Raw genomic sequence first — 9,736 nt, forward strand, 5'->3', positions numbered from 1 at the left:
AAGATTTTGATAATTAATGTGAAACTGAGCAATTGTGATATTCTTTTTTCTGTGATTTAACACAACCAGTGTTATCAGTGTGAGTGGTACCATTGTTTGTGATTTTGTATGTATTTTTATTTATTTTTATTCTTTTTTACTTTAATACAAAAAGCTGGCATGTTCCCAAGTTCAACCTCTTGCCTCTGAGCTTCATTTAATCATTTCACTGTGCTCCAGCAGTCCAACCTACTGCTCCATTATCTAAAATAGTATTATTGTTCAAAGGGATGTTACAAATGCTCTTGGCATGAGTTTACATACTGCTATTATTGGTCCAAAGCAATGTATTACTCCCATTCCCATACCGGCTACAAGCAGCATCACTCGCTCCCTCCTGTAATAAACTATGAATGTATTTTCCTATGAGACTCTATCACACACTGCCAAGACCGGAGGTGTCAAAGTCTGATGTAAACAAACTGCCACACCCTCCAACAAGCTGCACTTTACAACCTCAGTCTGAGACGAACTGTGTTTACGTGTTCAAACAGCCCTCCAATAATAGTGTTTAATACCACCTTTTATTCTCATGAACACTTGGCACCATAACACCGCTCTCTCACTCACACACCCATAACACCGGGCTGCAAGCCAGCCGTTGTAAGGCACTACTTCAATCGCACCACTGCGTTATACACCGACAGTAGAACTATTAAAAGGTCCTTTAGTGGCAGTTTAAACCAGATTACTGCCCAGAGATCAGCAGAAACAACTGTGGTCAGGTTGAATGGAAGACGAAGGCTTTGTAAACATGTAAACATGTAAACAACAGCATTATTATACGCTGGACACTTAAATTAAGTTGTATCCATATTTGTTACTGTCGTTTGGGTTTTGTGTGAGTTTTGCAGCCACCGTAGTTTCTGTGGGGAGGGGGTGGGGGGGTGTGACGAGGGGGTTGCAATCTGAAGCTACACCGCATGACAGTAAGTTGATTATGTGTTTATCATTTTATGTAGTTATTTCATTATTAGCCTCTCAATACCTCTAGCCTCTCCTTATGTGATGGAGCTACGTATCATCCGGTAAAAAGTGAATATATATATAAATATTTTGACCTTTGACAGTAAGGTCATCTAACGTTTTCCTGGCCTCACCTAATGTTACCATCATGTTCTCATCCACTAACATGACATCTGGTTTGTCATCTACCGTTTGCCTGAATCTCAATGCAGCATAAATCCTGAAGATCCTTTAAGTCCGGCTCTTCAGATATTAACGTCAATACACTTGTTATTTATTGGGCCCTTTATTCTCAGTATTTAAAACAGGCATGTGCATTGAGTTGTGTTCACATATTGTACTGTGTGTAGCAGTCTACATACTGAACTGTGTGTTTCTGTTCAGTGATGTTAATGAAATGTTTGTGTTTCACTTATTTTTATGACATTGTTCAGTTTCTGCACTAACAACACTGATGTGAAACACTGAAAACCTTATTTTGAAAGGTCTTTCCATTTGACAGAGACTTCCCAGTCAGCAATGGTGATAAATGCAAACATATTGTGAATAACAACAGCATTGTATTGTGTTAATATCATGTCGTCAGGGTTCTGTAAACACTCCGACCCGTTATTGTAAACAACGTAGTGATCATGTTTCACGCCTGTGTGGTCGTGGTCGAACACACCCATTGTGTCTCGCGTGTGTGTGTGTGTGTGTGTGTGTGTGTGTACGACAGGCCGCAGCACAGTTCACACCAGTGACCTCAACCAGCAGGCGGCCACAAAGCGCAGGTGTGTCTGAGTTTAACCTGAGGTGATCAAAAAAAAACTTCAAACAAGTGGGAGTGCTTCATCAGCTGACGATATAAATATCACAGTCACCATGGTTACACATACATCTTTCCAACATGAATGCGTTTTAGATTTCCAGTCAACCAAATGTTTGTTTGTTGTGTTCCTATTTTTCCTTTTATGTCCTAAGATGGTAACAAATAAATTCCCTCTTCATGGTCAGTCATTAAATGTCTCATTACGTAATCAGTACAACACAATGAGACTATAAACAGAGAGAGAATCAGTGCAGTGCTACTCTATCCAGTCATTTATATTATGTAAATTAATCTCTTTGCCTTTCTGTGTCATGGTTGTATTCCTGCTAGAGTCCGAGAGCGTCTGAACCCCTATACTCAATATGCAACATGCAGTATGATTATAAAACTGAAATAATAATGGTCTTACAACTAAAATTTGACCCCGCTAAAGACAGATAGATAGATAATTTATTTATCCCGAGGGAAATTAAAGACAGTCGACAATGACACAGTTCAATCCAATTAATGCATTAGTTGATTTACAGAAAAAAAATAAGAAAAATGTAAGAGTGGCTCCTCATTTATAAAGAAAAATTCCTCTCAAAACGTAAAGATCTGCCACCTAAATGAACTATATTATGTGTTTGTTACTTTAAGTCAAAACAGCAATCTGATGACATCCTCTCTGAGGGACCTTGATGGGTATTTTTCACTATTTTCTGAATGTTTTCAGACCAGCGTTAAAATAACATCTAGATGAATTCATAATGACTGTGTGCTTTAGCCAACTTTCAATAAACTGGCACAAACCAGCTGACACACAGTAAGCAGGGTAATTCCTCATATCCCCCATCTTAAAGTTAAAAAACTGTAACTGCAAATGGCACATAAGATAGACACTATACACATAACTCTGTAACTACCTACCTAACTGTGCTGCTCCTACCACCCAAACACAATCCAATGTGATGAACTCAGTTTGAGCTGATGGCCTTCAGTGTTAACTAACTTTCACCCTCGAAAACAGGGTTATGAAACCGGCGTGTTACTTACTTCTGAGTGCGGATACGAGCATGTTTCCGTCCTTGATGAGGTCTTTTATAAACCTGTTGGTGCGCTCCAGCTCTATCTCATGGCACTGGAGCCGCTCTCTGAACTCCGGACTGTCCACGAAGGAATCACTGAACTCCAGCGTCGGCAGACCCATCGCTAAATGAACACACACAGATAATTATTATTATTGGAGGAAGAAGTCGAGCAGGAGGACGCGTTGTCTGGTCCCTTTTAGGGGGATTTACGCGAGGGAGCAGTGTTTCGATGTGCCCGGAGGAACTGGGTTAGAAGTTTGCTCCAGCTCCTCTTTTTCATGCCTTTCTCCCCTTTTTTTTTCCCCCCCGGAGAACTTCCGGACACCGGGAACACAGCGGAGTCCCTGACAGAGCGAGCTGAGCTAGTTAGGCTACAGGACGAGCTTTACCGCCGCTTCTCTCGCCTGTTTTAAACCAATGCACTCAAATGTAACGTCGTCGACTTCTTACTGGCGCTTTTGGTGGATGCAGAAACCCCGTTAATCGCGGAAAAGAAAGCAGTACAGCTTAAAGTTTGGACGTCGCCAGAGACTGCGAGGCTAACTCTGCCTGCATACGGCTCTGAATGAAGGCTTGTTACTATGGGAACGGGAGACTCCTGCTGGCGCTGGCTGAGATCAGTGTTTTAGAAATGTCTTTGGATGGCAGCGAGAGAGCAAATAGGCAAACTGAGGCACTGAGAGAAGTTGAAGTGGCTGAGTATTAAAAGGAGTCTAAAAGGGTTGGAAAAAGTCCCGCATATATTTAAAGTGCTAAAGTTGAAAGAGAGGTCTGAAATGTTAGTTGAATGTTGAGTGATAAAAGAAGCAGGACCTGCCAGTGTCAGGTCATGGGTTGGTTTACAAACTGAATGCATATCTGTTCATTTAATAAGGTGTAAGCACTGAAAACTGACCTCTTGAAGTGTAAAAGCTTGAGTGTTAATGGGAGTTTGAATTATGACTCAACTCTTTTCTATAAGAAAACGTTTAATATTGTAAAAAGTATAAACAAAGTTTTGAGTAGACGCGCACGTCAACAAAACAAGCTGAAGTTTGAATGAAGTTTCATTTAGAAATTATAAGTTGGAGCATGTTGAACAAATGCCCAGGAGCAGAAAAAATAAAGCTATAAATAGGAGTTCAATAGTGTGCTTCCCTGAAGTGATAACAGTATAACATATTTTATTATTCTGAAGGAAACATGTAGCTATAATGCAAGTTTAGATTGTTTTTAAGTAGTTGTAACAGTGGTATTGTTGTTTTTTGCAGGGATCTTCTGTATGTTTGGGATTTAAGTTAAATCATGAATGATATTTTCTTTGAAGATAAGACATCTAATCTTTTATCTTATCATGAGCTGTCACTGTACACAGTAATTCAAAATAACTCTCACGTACTCTGCTGATGATATGCATACACAATCCTGAAAGTATGCGACTGATAATGTTAAAATACTCTCTTATCTGCTTCAGCCTGCAACAAACATAAACTATAGACTATACGTTTGCAGGAACATTCTGACCACAGAGTACCTTAAAATGCATCCAGTAAAATGGTATATGTACAAGTATACAAGTATACAAGTATATGTTCCCTACTGAAAACGTACAGGCCAAAACAGGCCCTCTAATAATTTATGCCACCTGAACACTGGGAGGCACAGTGCATTGCTGAGCGCTGGCCAAATGCTCCAGGGCAACCACTGAAAAAACAAGTTTTCTCTTTTTTGACAGTGTGGTGTGTGTGACTCAACACAACTGAAGTCAAATGTATTTGATCATCATTTTACTTGCTGCCGTACACCTTACTTGAGTCAGTTATGCAAAATACGGCCTCCTTTAGGAAAAGGCTCAACTCTGCACTTTAAGCTTTTTTGATTACTCATTCTGGACCATGTGCCTCTTTAAAAACCGTCTGTCCAAGCAGCCGCTGCAAAGTTTCAGCTCTCTGTTGGTGGTTCAGCTGCTTTATTGTCTCAGTTGGTAACTACTGTATCTGTCACTCACTGAAGGAGAATAGAACACCATGACTACTGAAGTAAACAAGCTTTAAGTAGCTCTGTGTATACCCTTATAACACACATCATACAGCACAGGGAAATGTAGACAGGAACACTGCAGAACTGTACCACAGCTTGTAAGGTAAGCAATAAAGTAAATAACTCTCCTTAGGGCTGCTTTAAGGCTTTATACTGGTTGTTATTTGAAATACATACACACTGTGATATTTTAAGGCTTGCAACAACTGTTTCCAGTTTCTACTGCTATTGAATACATTAAACCATGTGGTCATTTGTACAGTATTTGTTGTGCCAGACACCAAAGATTCAGAGCTGCTGGTGATGCCAGTGAGCCAACAGAGAAAATGTTCATCAAATATACCAACCTACGATACCCCAGTCGCCACCATGAATTATTTCTGCCTAGTCGACCCTACAAGGGAGAACCGCCGGCAGTGGCAGGTAAAGGTTTGCTGCTCCTCTCTCACAGCATCAGACAGAGTTATTGATGTTCCGACTCAACTTTAACCCAAATGTTTCTGTTTAATTGAGATTTTGTTGTTCAAATAAGGTTGAGGTCGGAAAAGTGCTCCGTGTTCTGCAGAATATCTTTAAAAAAGAATAAGAAAATAACGTCCAAAATGATCATTATTTCTGTAGTTTTGCTTTACACAGACAGAAATAAAACATTCTTGTCACAGATCATTTTGGTTTTAATGATTGAGCCTCATTGTCATTGCAGTTATTTTTACTGCGTTTAAAGTAAATGGGCCTAAATGAGCCATGACTGACACCACTAATTGTTATGATTTAAACAAGGATATATATTGGGGATTTTCCAGCTCAAAATAAAAATGCGTCATTGGACGGATTTCAGCAAATGTTAAGTGAAGTTAGTCCAGCTGTGATGTGCTCACTGGAATTACTCCAGTTGTTAAAAGGAAAATTTTCTCCATTTTAATCATACACAATACTTTGATTACATAGTATTTAAAGAACATATAATCCATCACTGTTAAAGCCCACTTTTTACTCTCTCTGTGTTGTCCCCAGGATTTCTCCTTTACCCGGATACTCCTGCTAAGATGGAGACAACATCACGAGAGGCTTTCTGTTTTAGACCCGTCGAACAGCGAGACAGGGACAAAGGTCTGCAGTCTTATCTCAACCTAGGGAGTAAACCCATCTTATCTGCTTTAAGATAAGCTGTGAGTTGTGTTTGTGTGAACATATGACTGTTTCAGTGAAAATAAGCACGCAAGGCTGTGTGTGTGTGTGTGTGTGTGTTTGGAAAATCTTTGGCAGAGATTAGAAAAGTGATTTATGAGTTTTTTCCTTCATTTAAAGGTCATACTGCAATATAATTACTTCACTATCATTAAACTGTAATAACAACAATACAGCAATTAATACTACAAATATAAAAGAGAACCATCTATATAAGGTTAAACATAAAAATTATGTTACTTGTATAACAAGAAGGAAAAACTAATTTGGATTTTACTAACCCAAATACATTTGTATTAATTGCTGAATATTGTCACAAAAGTATTGGCTGAACTAATGAGAGTGCTGCCTTGAGTCTTAATGTAAATATAAATATAATAATATAAATAATAAATCTAAACAGTAACAGTTAAAAATTGTGTTTTTACCAAAAGTATATATTTTTCAGATGCTGCCTCCATAGACAGACTGGGATGTTACTGTGTGTCAAATGAAACCCTTATTGAGGTTATGTGAACCCCTTCAGGAGTCCGCATCCTCCAGAAAACACAGCTGGAGTCCCGCAGTTCTTGTCCCACATCCTCGAGACAAACAGGACGAGGAACCAGCAGCAGGGACAGGGAACCGGGGGAGGACGAGCAAGAAGGCAACCGTGATCAGACGGGGTTGACAGCAGTGAAAACTGAACCAGATTCAGTAGAGATGCAGTCTCAGTATCAGAAGGACTTCCCTCCTCCGACCTCCTGCCGCAGGAGACGCACACCTGCTCTCCCACAGCCAGACAACATCGGCATCAACCCTGCCTTCAGGTGACAGCCAGTTTGTCAGTATGAGTCCACATACTGTAGCTTAATGTAGAGAGTGGCTCATCAGTGTCTGTGTGTTTTGGTTCACAGGATCGAGTTTAGCACGGTCCAAAGAGAGACTTTCCCTGGTTGGCCAATCATGAATCCCAGGTATGCTGGAAGGATGAGAGCAGCTTCATCCGGACAACCAAACATGATTTCTGAGTGATAATCTATAACACAAGAAATCAACTTCCATGTGTCTCTCTTGTGGTGTCACCCTTGTGGTGTCACCCAGCTCATCTTTGGTCATAAAGCATTTCTTTTCATTACAAATAAATAAATGTTAAAATTTGTCATAAAATATATATATCAAAGTTCTTCTTTTCATTACAAATAAATACTGACTACACCAAATGTTTTCCATTATATTCCATAATATGACAATAAATCCTAGCTTGTTATAATGAAACAATCCAGTGCACAGTAATGAAAATGATTTAATAAACCATTGAAAAACATGTCAGTTCTTTATGGGTTATGTGTGTCTTTCCTCTAAAAAGCCTGATAATATATGGCTTTTAATCTTACTCAATTCATTTGAGACATAATTAAGAGTGAAATAGACTAAATTGTAGTGAGATTTACATCAGAGGTGTTCAGTTCTCCTTCCCTAACCACACCCAGAACAGTGTGTCTAAAGTATCCTCATTCAATATCCACCCTTTAACTGCACACATTCATTTTGTGTTCAAGTGTTATCACATTCTTTGGTTACTTTTGTTTACTCTTTTACATCAGCCTTACTAAGGAATCGGTTCTTTTATGCACAAACTCTTTTCTCAGGTTTAACTTCTTCTTGGGTAACAAGTGATGAATTTCCCAGCAGCAGGTCACTGCGATGAGCTCATGGACTGATGGTAACACCAGACCATTGACGTTTCCTATTGATGACTTCAGACATACTTGTGGTCAGTTTGACAGAAAGCAATCCACCCAGTGACTCACAACATAAACACGATCTGCTTCAATGGACGAGGGATCAAACAGCTGAGCTGAGGCTTAGGCACAAGTCAGAGGGATGGATAACTTTTCAATTACACTATGTACGGACATTAAAAGATTAACTTCCTGTACATTTATGTGCTTGTCTGCAAATGATTTTAGGGATTTTGTACCGTGTTTATTGTAAACAGAGAATGAAAACCTATGTTTAATCACACGTGTTCTTTTACAACTCAGTCCTACCAAGAACAACGAAAAACAAGGTTTTGAGATACTACTTGATACTTGATGGCAACTATATAGAAATAATTACATTTAATGGCCCCTTCAACAGAACAAAATAGCAATAAAGAAAAATATCTGAAACTTTTGGACTAAAACAGAGGAAAGTAAAACCACTGTGTTAACATCAAGTTGTTTATTTGCTTTTCTTTCCCTGTGTATACAGTCAATGTTGCACCAAGTATGACACTCCAAAAATCTTCATCAGTAAAAACATAGAGAGAGAGAGAGACAGAGAGACAACATCGTTTAATTGTCCATTTTAGGAATTGTTACCAAGTAGTTCAGCCTCAGATTAAAAAAAAAAAGAAAGTTAATGGTCTCACTTATAAAGAAAGCAGAAATAAAAATAACTAATTGTATTTTTTCAGACTACAAAAGCAGTCAGATTTTTCCTGAGAAATACTGAAATTCTCCAGAGTACCAGCTGAAAGTTGCTGCTCCAGGTCCAACAAGTGTAACACGTCCTTTGGACCGGGTGAGAGCAGTACTCTGTAGTCCTACCCCGGGCTTCACCTCCGGTCCCGGTGCCTGCTCCTGTCTCGGTGTTTGCGGTCCTCCCTCTCTCTACCCCTGTCCCGCTCATCTCTCCTCCCTCTGCTGCCCCAGTCAGCCTCCCTGTGTCGGTCCCGGTCCTCCCTGTCTCTCACCCCTTGTCTCTCCCACTCCCTCCCCCCTCCTCCACCTCCACCTCCTCCTCCTCCTCCCTGCACAGGACCGACCCCGGGGTTAATAGGTTTCCGGAAAGGTCTGTCCCTGCCGCCGAACCGCAGCTGTCCGGACTCTTTCTTCCCCCCCTGCCCGCCGCCGAGCCGCCGGGGGACCCATCCTTTGAGGGTCCTCTCCTGTTCAAAATCCACAAACACTTCGTGCTGGTCCACCACAAGCTTGTTGGCGTCCCGTCGGGCCCGGACAACAGCCCGCTCCTCCTTGTACTCAATGAAGGCGTATCTCTTGGAGAAGCCGGTGACGATGTCCCGGACCAGCCGGAGCCGCTGGATGTCTCCGTACTTGGAGAACACTTGGTGCAGCCTGTCCTCTGTTGTCTGGGGGTTCAGACGGGACACAAACAAGGTGAGCAGTGGGTCTCCAATAACACCTTTGTTGGGCTTATAGCGGGCGACCATAGCCCTCCACACAGCCCGGTCATGGGGCTCCACGTCCGTGCCATCGATGCTGCCAGCTTTCAGCGGGTCGTACGCCTTCGCTATCGGACTCCACTCGACCATTTCCACGGTGCCCCTCCTTCACCTGCAGCGAGTTTCCCAGGCGGTTGTTTCGCTACACGGACCGACAATTAATCATCGATTAACTAGAGAAACCTCATCGATACCGATAAATGTTTTCACAGCGGCAAGTAGCCTGCCTGTCCTGTGTGAGTCAGCAAAAATAGTCCGTACTGAAACGAGTTCTAGTACGTTTTAATGGTTCCTACTTACCCGACGAGTCTTCAAATCTCAAATAGGAGACAACACACTATATTATAATTGTATGTAAATAAAGGCAGATGTACAGTTTTATATCATTTCTGTTTGTAAGTATGTATGATTGTCCTGTTGTTGTTTGTGTAT

At 40.9% G+C, this 9,736-nt stretch overlaps 3 protein-coding genes across 3 annotated transcripts in view; 1 reads left to right on the forward strand and 2 right to left on the reverse strand.

The window, feature by feature from the left end:
* Positions 1 to 3,005, reverse strand: part of arhgap42a (Rho GTPase activating protein 42a) — a 14,007-nt gene extending 11,002 nt beyond the window's left edge. The window contains exon 1 of the mRNA XM_035666719.1: positions 2,852 to 3,005. Within this exon, the coding sequence (XP_035522612.1) occupies positions 2,852 to 3,005 (154 nt within the window). The remainder of the gene's footprint in view (positions 1 to 2,851) is intronic.
* Positions 3,006 to 3,656: 651 nt separating this feature from the next.
* Positions 3,657 to 7,297, forward strand: si:dkeyp-69c1.9. Its single transcript, XM_035666720.1, has 4 exons — positions 3,657 to 5,328; positions 5,920 to 6,015; positions 6,620 to 6,902; positions 6,990 to 7,297. Exons 1-4 carry the CDS (start codon positions 5,232 to 5,234, stop codon positions 7,105 to 7,107), a joined length of 594 nt encoding a protein of 197 aa, XP_035522613.1. The 5' UTR covers positions 3,657 to 5,231; the 3' UTR covers positions 7,108 to 7,297.
* A 989-nt stretch (positions 7,298 to 8,286) lies between these two features.
* On the reverse strand, positions 8,287 to 9,573 carry snrnp35 (small nuclear ribonucleoprotein 35 (U11/U12)). Its single transcript, XM_035665950.1, has one exon. The coding sequence runs from the start codon at positions 9,392 to 9,394 to the stop codon at positions 8,678 to 8,680; it is 717 nt and encodes a 238-aa protein (XP_035521843.1). The 5' UTR covers positions 9,395 to 9,573; the 3' UTR covers positions 8,287 to 8,677.
* Between the last annotated feature and the right edge of the window lie 163 nt (positions 9,574 to 9,736).

The sequence above is a fragment of the Morone saxatilis genome, unplaced genomic scaffold (genome assembly GCF_004916995.1).
Source record: "Morone saxatilis isolate NCDOM2014 unplaced genomic scaffold, NCSU_SB_2.0 Contig20, whole genome shotgun sequence".
Classification (NCBI taxonomy): domain Eukaryota; kingdom Metazoa; phylum Chordata; class Actinopteri; family Moronidae; genus Morone; species Morone saxatilis.